The 16,694-nt window shown below is 44.2% G+C and overlaps 1 protein-coding gene across 12 annotated transcripts in view; it reads left to right on the top strand.

Annotated features, from left to right (window-relative positions):
* Positions 1-16,694, top strand: part of SYK (spleen associated tyrosine kinase) — a 430,546-nt gene that overhangs the window by 359,092 nt on the left and 54,760 nt on the right. For all 12 annotated transcript variants that reach the window (XM_085632733.1, XM_085632731.1, XM_085632724.1 and 9 more), the window contains one exon: positions 11,889-12,078. In XM_085632733.1, the coding sequence (XP_085488859.1) occupies positions 11,889-12,078 (190 nt within the window). The remainder of the gene's footprint in view (positions 1-11,888; positions 12,079-16,694) is intronic.

Raw genomic sequence — 16,694 nt, 5'->3', positions numbered from 1 at the left:
CATCCATGCTGCCTGAGCTTCATCCATCCATCTGGGTCTGTCAGAGGATGGAACTGATATGTATTGAGTCCCGGATGATTGCAAGATCCATGTCTCTAAATATCAAGCCTCCAAATATCAAGCCTCCAAGGCAAGAAAGCTGGCTTTGAGCTCCTCCGTCACTGCATCTGCCTGCTGCCGTTGGGCAGCGCAGTAGGTGTTAATAAATCCTCAAGAGGTGGCTTTCTAGGCCTTCCAGAGGGCCCCGAGGGATGTCACCGAGTCAACATTGCGACTCAGATATTCTTGGGTAGTGGTGTGTAGGCTCTTCCTGAATTCACTCTTGAACAGGTTCCAGTGGCTGAACTACCACTGGGGATGGCTGTCCCTCTACCCAAAGTACACCAGTACCTCCACCAGTGCTTGATCAGACAAGCCGAACCCCAATATTTGCACCTCTTGTACCATGTACCCGCAGGACCAAGGGAGTTGAAAATAATCCAGTCTCGAGAAAGACCTGTGCACCCCAGGATAAAAATATAACCCCTCTCCGTGGAATGGCAAAACTGTCATGCATCCAATAATCCAAACCTGGCAATGAAACAGGCCAGCCATGTGTGGGCTGCAAAAGCCCAGGACGTCACTGAGGTACGATCCAATCGTGGGTCAGCAACACCGTTCATGTCCCCCACCAGAAGCCAAGACTCCTCTGGGAACTCCAGGAGAATGGCGTGCATTGTTCGTAGAAATGCCTCAAATAAAGGAGAAAGTGTTTATTCATTGAGTATGGAGATTGGTTTCCCACATAGCATGCCAGAAACAGCCACATACCTCCCCAATTTACCATGCCAAGTCTGTATGTGTTGGAATTGGACGTGTCTCCTCAACAGTATCCTGTAGACCCTCTGTGAAACCCCAAGTGAAACACCTTTGTGAAACCCTTATGGGCCAAGAATGGACAGTTGTTTCCCATGAGATGTATCTCCTGCAGAAGCAGAATGTTTGGGTCTGCTGTGTGTGCCACTTAAAGGACCACCCCCCTCTGAATCTTGTCTGCATTTACATTCCAGGTGAGAAACTACACAGATCTGGAACCTGTCCCTCGATATACCTCACCCTCCATGAAAACTGCAGAGCATGATAGGGGTAGTGAGCGGGTGCACGCCCCCTGGATGTCATCATGGGTGCTATCGGTGAGGTATGAACATAAAAACAACCTAACAAAACTGCTATCACTAATCCCCCCCATACTTCTGAAACTAGATGTACCTGTTGAGCTGCCAACATCGATGTGATGCCAGCCAGGTGTACAGGCATCCCCGCCTCCCCCCAGAGGTTGGACAGTGTTCACCATAACCCAACCCCTCCTCCAATAAGATAGGGAGTGTGGCTTGCAATCCCGCCAATCCTAAAGGGCTACCCTTGCAGGAAAGATACATATTGTAGGTGAATCACACTTATCCCAGCAAATCATTCACACCATGTGAATAAGATAATCCTTTGAATAAAATAACAGGAAAGAGAAATAAGTATGTCCAAGAAACCAGTCATTAGGTCACAGGTGCCCAGCCAGGCACAGCAGGAGAGTCAGTAATCATTGGAGTATACCCATCTGAGGCAATCTGGTGATCTTTACACTCTGTACCCACCAGGCCCCAGTAGTCCCTTCCACGTTGGACCCCACAGTGCTGCAGCCATAACCACCTCCCCTCCATTAGGTTTTCCTGGTCTGAGATGGATTTCTGTCCATCTCGCACAGTGTTACCCTTTCAGCCACGGCCGCCCATCTACCCATGCCCAGGCCACCTTTGATGTGTCAAAGAAGAGTGACTTGCCAACAAACAACACCTTTTGACAAATGGGAAAAAGCAACATAAATTGAACACCCATGGGCCTCAGTGTTTGCTTGACACTACTCTTTGAAAGGAATGATGTTGTTGTTACACTCAGGGGTAGAATCAGAAAAGACCATCACCTATAATGATTCGCAGTGCAACGAGTCTCTCGCCCCCGAGGCCCACAAGATGGCATCAAAGTCTGCATAGTTCAATACACGGGCAGTCATAGGCCTTGGCGGAAACCCAGGCAGTGGCCTGGCACCCAAGGATCTGTGGGCTTTATCCACTAAGGAGCAGGTAGAGATCACGTCTGGCAGCCTCTATGAGTGAAAGCAGTCGGATTGGGCCCCTCCTGAATCCCCCACAACCCGAATGTTATTCCATTTGGACATGCCCTCAGTATTTTCTGCCCTTGCCACCAAGAGGGCCACGGTGTGCTGCAAAGCCTTCACCTCTGATTAGCCGGCCTGTAGAGTGTCCTCCACTTCAGAAACCTGACCTCCAGTAGCTGTGACTCTGTTCTCCGTGTTATGGAGATCCTGTCGGATAAACAAGAGATTTGTCCGAAGTTCACCAAATTTTCCCCTCAATGGAGGAAAGAAGATCACGGATTGCCTTCAGAAATAGGTGATACCTGTGGTGCTGGGTGGTCTGCCCCCTGTGTGCCCCCAGATAGAGACGGGGGCTTAGCAGAGGAGGTAGACTTTGTGAACTTTTCTATCTTACCCTGCATGGAGGACTGAGCTAGCAGCTGTATAGAACACGCCAGCTTCCCCAGTACACAAAGCAAGGGGACCCGCGGACTATCCCACAAGGCAGGGGAGCCATCAAGCACTGGGTCCCCACCACTGCCAATAGAGCACCTCTCTCCAGTGGCTCCATGAACACTGCGGTTCGACCTGACCAGAGAAAAAATCCCACCAACAATGCCCACGGTGGGTACCTTAGTCACGTTGCTCCAGTGTGGCTTGACCCATCTGCCGACTCACCAGCACTACACGAAGAGGGGCCATCCCCTTGTGGCACAGGCCCGAGTCACTGACCAGTTGGCAAATTTATTTCAAGCCACCACTAGAGGTCCCCGGGCACCATTATTCAGCATGCCACCAGTTTCGCCTCCGTGGCTCTTGCCGGCACTGCCACCCACCTGCACACCGCCGAAGCTTAGGGTCACTTGGGGGATGGGGTGGTTTCCCCTGGCAGGAAAGGACAAGTTGATCTTGGTCCCAGCAACTCCCACACACAACTCAGAGGGAAAGGGGGTGCCAAGATTCAGGTCTCAGATTGCCCGTCACCTAGGGCCCCACAACCAGGTCTAATTGATGCACTTCAGGACCGCCGCTCCCTCAAGCACTCCACTGACTGTGTGGTCCCTCGCCAATCGCCAGAACACTGACAGTTGAAACGGGCCTCCATCTTACTTCCAAGCCATCCAGGTCACAGGGAATACCGACACTGCTCTTGTCGGGTGAGCTGAAGTCTATCTCTGTCACCACCGCCTCAAAGCGAGCACCAGCAGAGCTGTCAGTTCAATCCTTGGGGGAGGTGGGCTCCTCTGATAGAGCAAACCACCTGCCTCCCCATCGCTCTGGCAACAGGGGGGCCTCACCATCAACTTGTAGGCACCCCCAAGCGAGCGCCGCTCTAAGGCTTTCCATACCTCCTCCTCTACAGTTCGCGCCTCCCGAGCCGGCCGAGCTAGGCCTCAGTTTGTGGCACTAAGTGTCTATATTTTCCAGCCAGCTGCTCCGTCAATTCTACTCAGCACCAACACCTGGGCACCAGGCCTCAGTGATGATCATTGGGGACAGTTGGGAGGTGATTCCCTCTCAGATCACAAAGAATTTGGCTGCTTGGCAGTGCAGATCGCCATCTTTTGCAGCTCGGCCAACTCAACATCCTTGAGGGTATAAGAACAGCCCAGGTCTGCTCTCTGCCAGAGTAACATCAATTTTACTTGAAATTGACTCAGAAGAATTGTCCTGTGTTGAAGACCTGTATCTCACGGAAAATGACTTGAATACACACTTAGCTAGAGTAGATGATAGTGCTGGGATTTGCTGATCATGGTTAGAAATTTAACTTCCAAAAAACTAAAATTGCCTATCCCAGTCTCCTATTTTTGGGATATGGTTGTCAAATGGGGAGAGGAGTTGGCCTAATGGTTAGGGCGCTTGACCTCGGACCTGGGGGAACTGGGTTTGAGTCTCGGTAACAACGCTAAACATCCTGTGATTCTGGACAAATCACTTAATCTCCCCGTGCCTAACAACAACAAAAAAAAAATTTTATGTGTGTCCTCATGTAACGTAACTCGTGCTATGTAAAGCGCTCTGATACGTGATTGGATTCGGGTCAAGTTCGCGCTATATAAAACTCTGCAAAACAAAAAGAAGGGAAAAGTCTTGCACCATATTTCCTACAGAAATATGCACCCCTGCAACCACCAAACACCATAAAAAGATTCAATCAGTTTTAGGCTTTCTCAACTTTGGTAGAACATATATACTAAACTATGCACAATGGGTAAAACGGTTTTATGAATTAATTTGTTAAAACTTTTCAAGCACACATTTGACAACAGAACATACACAGATTCTGAGAACACTGCAAACAGACATGCTTGTATCCAGACGCTCACACATGTGCCAACACAAACGTGGTGATCCACAAATTTGCGGGATCCACTGGCTATAAATATGTCACTTTCAACTAAGGTGAGACTGTACCGATTGCATATAAATCACATTTATATTCAAATGCAGAAATGCATTTTGCACCTACTGAAAAAATACTGATTACAGTTTAGACAGCTGTTATAAAGGAGAGACCGTTGGCTCAGGGGAAATGCATAATTGTGGTTACTTCCATTCCAGCCTTATGGACTGCACAAAGGCAAGTGTTTCTAACGTGAAAGCCTTAAATCCAAGATGGATACTGTGGGCCATCTCCTCAACAGCTACTGATGATGACTATGTCTTTGACCCTACTTTACAAAAACAAGAATACCTCCAAAATGTACAACAATACCCTGTGCCTGGTGAAATGTTTTCTCTTGATGAGTATGACTATATTGTGTTTACTGATGGTTCAGTCCAGACCGCTGTTGAAACTAAACCGCAATATTTCACAGCGTGTACCGCAGCACGTGGTGTAATGAGGAAGGGAAAACTCCATCCTCCAAAACCTTTTACACAACCTATAGAGGATTGTATAACTCAGATGGCTGAACTCAAAGCTTTAAATCTGGCACTAGAAAATACAGATCCTGAATTCTCCACACTCATAACGTGTGATTACTGTTACTTTGTCCAGTCTTTTAATGACCAGGTACATTATTGGTGCTTGAATATGTTCAGAGATTGAAATGGAAACACTATCAAACATAAATTGCTTTGGGGAAAGGTGGCACATTTGAAAGAATGTTTACCACGAGCTCATATAATTCATACATTGAGTCACCAACATTTTGAAATACACTTTGCAGGGAATTCACTGACCGAGGAAGCTGCAAAAGCAGCGTTTCAGACTGCTGTAGTAGCTGCAATTACTTGTTCACACACAAGAGTGGATGGTGATATCACGGTTGCTGTCAATGCTTCATGCAGTGACACATTATTACCTAAAACATTTCCAGTAAAATACTATCTACTGAGTGCCCCAAACATACCATATGCTTGCATTCCCAGAGTGGGAGATCGAGAGATACCAAATCAAGACCACAGGCTAGAATTAATCATATAGCTGCTCATGAGGGGTTATTTTCTGCCCATGCAGGTGTGGCACCTACAGTTTCATTACTACAGTAACTCTACTGGTGGCATGGTCTCTACAAATAGAATGAAAAATATATCATCAGTTGTGACATTTGTCAGCAAATTAAAAATTCCACCACGGTTCGCCCACCTCAGACCCCTCTTTTAGTTTTAGTTTTAAACAAACCATTAGCATGTGTCTATCTTGACCACTGCAGACATCAAAGTTCAGGTGGTTCATCTAAATTGCCTAAATTGGCAGTGGATTCATATTCTAGATTTCTATGGGTGTGGCCACAGCGATCGACTGAAGCTCGAACTGTTCTAAAAGATTTGAAAGTCTTTTTTGGGATATATGCTGTAGCTGCATTCCACTCGGATCATGGTCCAGCGTTTGCCTCTATAGCTTACAGGGATACCATGGGATCCTAGGGTGGTTTTTTTAAAAAAAATGTTTTTCCTCATCTGCCATACAAGTTTCAATATGCGATCTTGCTGATGTACAGACCTTGCGCTGCCTCAGTTACTAGAACTGGTTGGAGCAGTAATGGAACGTAGGGCTCACTCCTCAGCAACAATGTTTTCAACCAGCAGTGATCACTAATTTATAACCATACAGGCAATTGCCAAGTTCACGTCACGGCACTAAACTTAGTACCATGAAAGAAGAAACCCCCAGAATGAGGATAATGGCATAATCATTGGACCGGGGAAAAAAAAAACAAAAAACCCAGGTATTCAATGAGACCAATTCAATGAGACCAAGGGTGTTGCTGTGCATTATTCCTTCCCCTGTCACCCTGAGGGAAATTCAAAAGTGGAAAGGAAAAGAAGGCTAAGCACTGCCACACTAAAGAAAAATGAACACATCTGACTAAAAGGTTTCCTGAAATAAGAGCACAAAATGGGTAACATAACACTGCTTCAAGTCACTTTGAGTAGATAAAATGAACAGAACCACTCCCCATACATTCTGTCAGGCAAGGTCCCCGAGTCCCCATTCAGTCTACATACAGACCCTGGGGGCAGTCAATTAGCCTACTTTCCATTTTCACACTGCATTCCAGAGTTCCACCTGTTGGCTAAAAGTCCCTTACTGATTCTTCCTTTATAAATACACACTTTGTGCCCTTATAATCCAGTCTCAACTTTGCTGTGCATTCAACTGAGTTAATAATGCCCCTTACCGTCAACTCATTCCCCATTTTCACGAGCGTTATCTTCCATGTTAATGTCTTGGGCTGAGATGAGAGAAAAAAAAGAAGCCTGTCAGAATTCAGAATCGCTCTGGCTTTTTTAATTGCAGCTCTTACCACCCTGTCTGTCATCACCACTTGTGCCAGAATGATCATCACCATACCTCCAAGGCTTCTATAGTAGACTACAATCACGTCTGATGCTCTGTAGGGAAGTGGTTTATTAGTAGAAGCCTACCACTAGTATGTGGTGACAAAGAAAATAGAAGGTTCAGTCAAGGTCTTAATAAATAATTCCCTTTCTCAACCCTTGGTAGTTGGCAACGACCATGCAGGCTTAACTTAAGAGACAGGTGTGTAAAGCATTTTAAAAAACTAATATGTTAAATAAGTAAAACACAATACACAATAAAAATCCAACACCCATTTATAAAAATAGGTTATATTTTTATGAACAAATAAACACCAAAATGAAAAACATTCAATGTAGGGTACCGGAAATATGAATTTTCAAAGAATAAACACATTCTAGTGCTTAAAAGCCCAACTCGCTACCTTGGGACATCTTGCTGCACTTGACTGGGACAAAGTCAAAGTTTGAGGCCAACCACAATGGGATCCTGGTCAAATATACTAAGCAGGAGGCCTCAGTCCAAATTTTACCTTCGCATTTAGTTGTTTTTCTGGAGCTTTTCTCTTGACGTCTAGTGAGGCTCCTTGTCAGTCCGGGTTTCGAGTCAGCAACTGCAGCTTGGTTCAGTGCAAGGCCTCACTGAAATCCTGGAAGTTTCAAATTCCGCACCTTTCAGAGGGTCAAACCTGAAATCCAGGCTGGGTTGCGGTTTGACGACGTCAGCTTGACTCTTGTCAACGGGTCGGTCATCTTATGGAGCTTTTCGACACAAATTCTCCAAACTTCTGGATCTCCTTTCAGAAGGACCTTTTGGAATTCCATAGTGTCCACAACACAAATCCAAGGATCTAGAAGCTCTGAGATGGTCCTTGGGATGTTTGTACTACACTTTCTAGAATGCAAATGGCCATCTTCTTAAAACTCCACTGGACATACTCCAGATGGGTCCTTCATGGTGGAGATGGTGCAGGTGGAGCTCTGTTAACCTGTTTCTTTCAGAAGTTCCACTCCTTAATCTGTGTGGAGCCAGGTGCAGCCCTTCATAGTGCAATCCTTTGGTTGCATATCAGGGTTCCAGCAAGCAGTCCTTCTTCTCCTTGTTGTTTCAGGTAGGGAATCTCTGTTGCTGGGCAATTTGCCCATATTTATTCACAGTTCCTGGGCATCAAGCAGGGGGGCACCCCAGACCGATGGAAACAAGCAGTCATCAGACCCCTCCTAAAGAAAGCCTCTGCTGAGCCCAGTGATCTAAAAAATTATCGTCCAATCTCTCTGCTCCCCTACCGAGCCAAAGTAGTTGAGAAAGCCATCAATCAGAAGCTAACTGAATTTCTGGAACATAGCCACCTACTAGATGCCTCACAATCAGGATTCTGCACCAACCACAACACGCAATCTGCCACAGACGACAATCCGAACACTCCTCGACCACAGAGAAACAGTGGCCCTGATCCTCCTTGAACTCTCCACTACGCTCGACACCGTCTCCCACAACACCCTTATCCACAGACTCTACAATATAGGCATACAGCAAGATGCCCTCAAGTTGATTGCCTCCTTTATAGGATGCACACAGAGCATCTGACTGCCTCCCTTCACCTCTGCAGCCAAATACATCATATGTGGTGTACCTAAAGGATCATCCCTCAGCCCCACCTTGTTCAATATCTACATAACCCCCTTGCAGAAGTCATCAGATCCCACAAACTCAATATTATCTCCTATGCAGAGGACACCCTCGCTCTCCAAGGACCCCTCCAATGCTAAAACCAACTTCTATAATGCCATGACCAATGTAGCCAAATGGATGAGAGACACCTGCCTCCAACTCAGCTCCAACAAAACTGAAGTACTGATCTTCAGGAAGCACACCTCCGTGATGGACCACAGCCAGTGGCCTGCAGAACTTAGCCTTACACCCACACCGACTGACCTTGCACGCAACCTCAGCATCAACCTCGACAGCCAACTGACCATGAAATGACAAGTCAATGCAGTTGCCTGCTCCTGCTTCTAACCACTTTGCATGATCTGTAGAATCTACAGATAGATCCCAACCAACATCAGAAAGACCGTCACTTAGCCCCAAGTCAACTGCTGCCTCGAATACGGCAAAGCCCTCTACGCCGGCAACTCCACCTAGCTCCTCAGGAGACTCCAGACCATACAGAACACTACAGCCATGCTCATCCTGGACCTCTACAAATGAACCCACACCGTCCCCCACCAGAAAGACCTCCACTGGCTCCACATCCAGAAGAGATGCCAGGTCAGGATCCTTGCACATGCCTACAAAGCCCTCCACGACCTAGGACCTACCTACATCAACCATTGACTGAACTTCCACCAACCCGCTAGACACCTGCGCTCCTCTTGCTGGCCCTAGCACACATCCTCCACATCTGTCGCAGCCGCAGCCGCTCCTTCTACAGTACACGCAAGATCTGAAATGACCTTCCTCTCCAACTCTGCACAGTCTCCTCGCTCTTAGACTTCAGAAAGAGACTCAAGACCTGGCTCATTGGGGGACACACATCGTCCAGGTACCCCTAGGGGTGGCAGTGCTGCACTTCACAAATGCTGTTTGATTGATTGATTGATTGATTGATTAATTGATGAAGGGTGCCGCCCTGGTGTATGAGCACTTCCTCCAAAGTGTGCCATATTCTAGACCCAGAAATCCCTATTCTTCCAAAATCCAAAATGGAGAAACTCTCTCCTGGACGATTTGATCTAGCTAAGCCAATCCACTGGAGTGCTAAATTTCTCTAACACACCCCTTCCAGCCTCTTCACTCATATAATTACTGAGGCTCCTGTCTGTCTGGGGTGCAGGATGTGGGGGTTGAGCCTGTGCTGCCTTAAACTGTCATTACCTCTTTGAAGACCAGTTTGGCTACTCCACCCTCATCCTGCCTTTTGCTCTGCTGCTTGCAGTTCTCCTCCCACAGGGAATCCCCTGTGTCTAGTCAGGCCACTTCACACCTCATTAAAGACAGATTGGCTCAGCCTGGCAGAGGCAGACCAATTAGAGCAGGGCTGATGGAAGGCTGGATTTTGGCCACCAGAAAAGAAAGTTCTATAACTTAATTTATATGCTAGTCATAATAAATCTAACAGTGGCAATGTATTGGATTTATTCTAACTATCACTTTGATACTGTGAAGTATATTTTGAGCTCCTTTCTTACAATAGTTATACTCTAATAAAGTGTTACCATGTTAGCCTATGTAGCTGTAGGCTACAATGGGGAAAACTAAATTGGCAGTTTCCCCTCACCAGGGCATATAAAACATATGTTATAATGTCCCTGCTTACAGTTACAATGCATCCTACCCCCCCCCCCCATATGTAAAAATAAGTTAGTTTGAGACTTTGGAACCACCTTTAATTCCAAGGTCGAATTTGCATATCATTTGAATGTAAAGGCAGCCTTAAATGCATGGCTTCCTTTAAAATGACAGCAGGCTGCATAGTAGTGCACAGCTAAGTGCATTAAGCCTACTCGGCCTCTAAGCCTGCATGCCCTATTATATACTAAAGATTACAGCTAAGCTGTCAGTACCAATTGTAATTAAACCAAAATACAATATACCTTATAATCAGAGCACTGGCCCTGAGTCTGGGAAGCAGAGCCCAGGGCACAGTCAGAGTCAGCTACCACCAATATCAATCAAATAATTGGGGTAATCAGGGTGAAAAGGATGACTTTCTCACACCCCCGGTCACAGAGTTCTAAAACAGTTTCAAGCTGTGCAAAACGTGTCTTATTCATTACTCATTCTTCATCTTGTGTCTGCCTTGGAACTCCCACCAATGTCAGTAGGGTTCCTCCCCATAAGTTGTCTAGGCGCTCAATTCTGACATTTAGCAGTAACATGTCTTCAATTATCCAAGGCCTGACATGTTCCAGATCGCAGATTGCTGTGGATGTTTCTTCCATATGGCTTTCCATCTACTGCATTTTTCTAACCATCAAACCTTGCTCTCTCTCTCTCTGCTGCCATCAGCCTATTGACCAATCACTCTATTTTATCCTGTACTACCCTCACTGCCCTCCATATTTTCAGTTTTCGCCAACATTTCAGTGCGCATTGTTGTATTTTTAGGAGTGTTCTCTCACCTGTAGTAAGGTTCTCTTCAGCATCTACCCCCAATGGAGAAGCAACTTTATCCTTGTCTATATCCCCAATCAAATTTTAAAAACATTCTTCCTTGCAGCACCTTTTATTTGTCTTTCAAATAGGTAGACCTGATATTAGATGGTCTCAGACAGTCAAAGTTACTCTGCCACTGTCTGCTCCTTTCATGCATGACTGAGAAATCTCCAACTCACCTCAGTTACTATCTGTGCCATTAGCTCACCTGGAGCATCTGCTGTCTATTCCCTGAGGTGGAGAGTTTACAAGTACATGGTCTCAAATGGCCTTCGAGCATCCCTTTCTGACCTGGCTAGATACCCCACCAGCATTCTCCTTCCAGGTGCAATCCTTAACTATCGAAGCCCCTTTTTAGCCCCATCATGCAATGATTTATTCCCTTGTGGTCTCTACTCTCAACACATTAGCTGGTCTTGGTACTCGCAGGCATCCAGGCTACAAGGCAAGCCTCTCAAGGGAGTTTCCACCACCGAGATATTGTCTCTGTTGGATGCATTATGCTAGCAGACCTGGCAGTGATTACACCTTCACAGCTTTTTTCTATAATTGCATATGTAAGTATACAAATGAATAGGAGTGAGATAAACACTACTATACTCCATATTTTCGTGAGAATTGTGACCTGGGTGTGAATCGTATTTCCTTGCGAATCACTTTAAATGCGGATAACGTTTACCTACTCATGGTATACAGCAGACACAACAGTTTCAATGCTTTAACCAATGTCGTTAAAATGAAAAATCTGTCATTTTATAATTGGGACATTCTACCAAGTTAGAGATGTGAATAATCAACCTGGTTTCTAATGGTTTCTGTGTCATCTTGCAGGGACGTGGATTGCAGGAATTTAACAGAACTGGTTCATCAAGTATCCATGGGAATGAAGTACTTAGAAGAGCATAACTTCGTACACAGAGATTTAGCTGCCAGAAACGTGTTGCTCGTAAGCCAGCACTATGCCAAAATAAGTGACTTTGGGCTATCAAAAGCCCTTGGCAGTGATGAAAATTATTATAAAGTAAGATGCCAGTTTTAAATGTATCTTCGATTTTATCACGTTTAACCTTTATACTCTTAAATTGTTCATCTTTTTGAAACAGGTGTGATTATAATCATTATCAGGCACATGCATCATCATAGGGTTTTGCGATTCCTTAATAGCGATTATTAAGGAATCGCAATTAAGGAATAGCAAAACCCTATGCATGTAGGAATCGCTAAAGAAATAGCGATTCCCACAAATTCCTTAATTGCGACAAGCAAATTGCGAGTCGCAATTAAAGAATGTCTTCCCATTCATTCCTATGGGCCTCCAGGCCCATAGGAATGAATTAGAGATTGCGGGAGCAATTTGCGAGTACCAGTAGGCACTCGCAAATTGCTCCCGCAATTTCGATGGTGCAAGGGTGTCAAAATGACACCCTATTGCACCCATAATGTTCACTCTGCACAAATGTTGCATACACACATGCTCTAAGGGCATGTGTGTGGGCAACATGAAACTTAGAAAAATGCAAATAAGTGAATTTTTCTAAGTTTTTGCAAATTACCATGAGGTCCAGCCTCATGGTAATTTGCTCACACTAATAGCGAAATCGCTATTTTTTAAACTGTAATGCATTGCATTTAAGGAATCTCAATTAGGGATTCCTTAAATGCAATCGCTATTTAAGAAATCACAATAATTTGCGATTTCTTAAATTGCGAGTGGCAAGTTGTTTCATGCATCGCAAAAGCTATTTTTGGGATCGCAAACGGCCGATTTTTGCGATTCGCGCCGTTTGCGATCGCAAATAGCTTTGATGCATGTGCCTGTATATGTCCATGATCATTGGGTATCATTTTGGGGCACTAATTCACTATTGTTTGGCCAGTGTTCAATACTTTCCATTCCTTTATACAGACTTCTGTGTGTCTTATTTTGGGGTTTTTCAGCCCTAGTAAATGTTCCAGTTTAAAGTGATAGCCCTAGTGAATGCTGCAGCCCCAGCCTGGAGCTTTCTTTCTACTGATTGCCTCTTTCTGATGATGGGTGAGCTCTCTGTATCTATAGGCCTAAAGCATTTTCTCCATGTAGGTTTGGTCAAAATCTGGGCAACCTCTGTGGAAGCACTTGATGATGGAAGAGAGTGCTACTTACCCATCCACTAATTTGGTATGCATAGAAACTATGTGCTGTATCGGTGGTGTCCTCTCCTCAAGAAGGCTACAACACATGTTGAACATAACTTAGGCTCCCTCTTAAAGTCAAGGCTGTTCCTACATCCGGCACTTCAGAAACCACATTGTTATCTCACCCATGACTGGTTTATGGACTGCAATCTACATTCAGGGCAGTGACCTGCACTACAACAATGGCCTGCTTAAACTGGTTTAGATGCTGAGTCTGAGTTGCTCAGCAGCTGTCTGTACCTACCTGGAATGTCTGGTATTTTTTCTCCCAGTGCTTATCCAATTATGTCAGTCAGTCAAAACAAAAGTTTATTTATACTAGTTAGTCCTTAAACATTTAAAATCAATAAATACAGACTCTCAAAATCTCATATCTTGCATAAAATCTATCATAAAATTCATACATTTAAAATATATTAGTCTTTCCATCCTTCCGTATAACATACTACATATCTGCAAATATTTTTAAAACAAGTATTTCAATTGTACTCACATGTAAGAATTTGTTTAATTATTTAGTTTTTAATTATGTAGTTCTAACTTTGCCACTCCATGAGCGCAAGAAGACCGGGAAATTACCTGCAAGGATAATTCAGTTCTGGTTGACTGTGGACTTTGGATTCAATGGCATCACTCCTTGTGATAGAGCCCTTGCCTTACACAAATGAACACAGTTCCCAGTAGCGATGGAAAAATTAAGCCTGTAGTTTGTACTTATTGATATGGAAAGAAACTCTGAAGTACCAGCTCAGAGAACGACATGCATGAGGCAGGGCACCATGTCTCTGCTTTACCCATGGCTAGGATCAAGTTTAGAGGCAGAAGAGAGGGCTTAATTTTTTGCCTAACCATGAAGATGTGAAGCTAGCTGCCTGGTGTGTGGAGGAGCTGCTTCGACTGGGAGAGACAGGACTATGACCCATCTAGCTCAGGGTTAGATGGTGGGCCAGCTATACAAGTGAGCCTTCCAAAGAACTATGAGCTTGCTTTGGATGTACTGGAAACACAGAAGGACTACATCTGTGGGTGAGTCTACAGTTCCCTCTTGATTTGCCACCCTGTATACCTGCTCCATCGTTTGTTAGTGATAACAAGAATGCCTGTCTGTATGTATGTGGTATTTGTCTAACATGAATCTAGCTAAACGTATAGGGAGCTCGCTACAGGGTCAAAAACAAAGATACAATAAATGACTAATTGGGGGGGGTAGCTGGGTTTTGAGAATGGAGGTGGGATTTTAGTTTGCCCTAATGTAATGAAGAAGTGTGTTTGTAGCTCTTTCCTATGGTGGGGCAGAGTTGGGCTAGTCCTGATGGATAAAGGTAGGTCTTTCTACATTCTGGATGCATAAATAGTGATGACATGTGCCTTGTGTTTACTTTCAGCATTAAGGAGATGATGGACATCCAGCTTTTGATAAGGTGCAGGCAGTGTTTGAAGTGTTTGACATCAGGCACAGATGAGACTTTCAATTAGAGATGTGTGTCACCAGCATATTGTTAGTGTTACAGGTGTGAAGATTTCAAAACAGTTCCATGTAGAAATTGAAGACAACAGGGGATAAGATTGAAGCTTAGTTGACTGCACAGATGATAGGGATCTTCTAGGACCTGAAGCTACCCATGTGAAGGAACTAGTGTTTGTTGGCAAGGAAGGAAGTGGGCCAGTGCTGGACATTGGCACTAAATCCCTTTCAAGCTATTGAGCAGTTGAACAATATTAGGAGTCCAGGGTCAACTTTATGTGTGGTCAGAAGGACATCATGATTTGTATTGCACAGCAGGCTCTGTGCTGCAGCATAATCTAAAGTGGGCTTGATAGTTATGAAGGTGATGGTTGGTGGTGAAGTAATTTTGGAGTTGGGCATAAACTACTTGCTCGATGATCTTGCGGATGAAGGGTAGTTGAGTGATGCTCTGATGATTGTTGGGGCATCATCAGTCTTGATGATCTGGTGGTTAGTGGGGGTCATCAGTGTCTTGTGCCGGTGTCCTCAGAAGTGAGAAGTTGTGGTCTGTCTTGAGAGTTTTGGGGAGAATCCTTACTTGAGTAAGCTATGTTGATGGTATGTAGTGATGAGATAGCATTTCCGGCGGGAGATTTGATGAAAGATGAGAGTAAGACCACATTTCAATATAATTTTTCTTAGAGCTACTTGATGATTAAAACAAGGTATTTTAGAACCAGGTGACTGAAGGATGACCATTTCAGGATGTAGCATGGAGACATGGGTCTCTAAGGAGAAGCACGCTTGGGGCTGTCATTGTAGTATTGAATATTTTGTATTTTTTTCACTAAAGAAGATTTTGATGACATTTCACATTTCTGTGCATGGTCAGGCAGGGGGCTAATGCAGTGTTTGATTCTCTTGAATAGAGTTCTGCTTCTGCTGACAGCTTCATTGATGTTTTGTTTTGCCCAATGTGATGAAGTGTCTGCATGTTCGATAAGGGAACTTTAGTAGTATAATGTCAATGAAGTTCTACTTTTCTTCTCTTTTCATCATCCTGTAACTCAGTGGTAAACAAAGAATTATAATGTGAAGACATTACTACAATCTCTTTGACATTATGAACAACCTTTAGGCCCACTTTTTTTCCCCCTAAACCTGTATACCCACTTTTATTTTCCAAAAGAACACCAGGAATGCTATCAGTGTGTGAAACTGGTCGTGATGAAATCTACATTCATTTACTCATTCCTTAAGAAGTTTATTGTAAAATTAATTAAAATTATACAATACATATTCCTCTAAAAGTCAATCATGCAATACATAATTTTTTTTTAAAAAGCCTGAGCTAATACAAAACCAGAAAGGTGCACCATATATCAGGCGACAAGATCCTAAGATATAACCACAATAAAAAGATATAAAAATACGCAACGGTTAGTACTAAAACTAGTATCTCCTCTTGAAGATATAAAAATATACAAGATTTATTACTAAAGCCCATCCTTTCCCTTATCATTTAAACAGTTATTAGATCTGTGATGTTTGTGAAAAGAAGCCTAGGAGTATTTCTTAACTCAGAGTCTTCTGCTGATTTGACAATTTGCAGAGGCTGTTTAGACTTCAGGAGGGAGAGGGCTTTCTCCATGAATTTCATAAAACAAGTCATTATTTGGAGATCGTCTTCATGCAATGCATATTTAAGTGCATCTATTACCTGGTGGCATCCCTTTTTTATGAAGTGCAGGTTTAGCCATCGTTGTGTCTCAGGTAGGTAATGTATAATTACACAGGCGACATTGCTTTGAAAGGCCTTTATACGACAGCCATGCTTGCCTAAAGTCCATTAAGGGAGAACATAGAAAACAAATATGAATAAATCACAATCTCAGCGCAATCCCTTAATGGAATCGACTGCTAACAGCCTGGAAAGAAGAGCTGAAAAGCCACTTTGTGAAGTGGTTCCCAGATCGCATTGTCTGCCACCGTGTGATTTTGGCTCCTCACCGGGT

The sequence above is a fragment of the Triturus cristatus genome, chromosome 2_1 (assembly GCF_964204655.1).
Source record: "Triturus cristatus chromosome 2_1, aTriCri1.1, whole genome shotgun sequence".
In the NCBI taxonomy this organism is placed as follows: Eukaryota; Metazoa; Chordata; class Amphibia; order Caudata; family Salamandridae; genus Triturus; species Triturus cristatus.
This window is presented reverse-complemented; position numbering and strand designations above follow the sequence as displayed.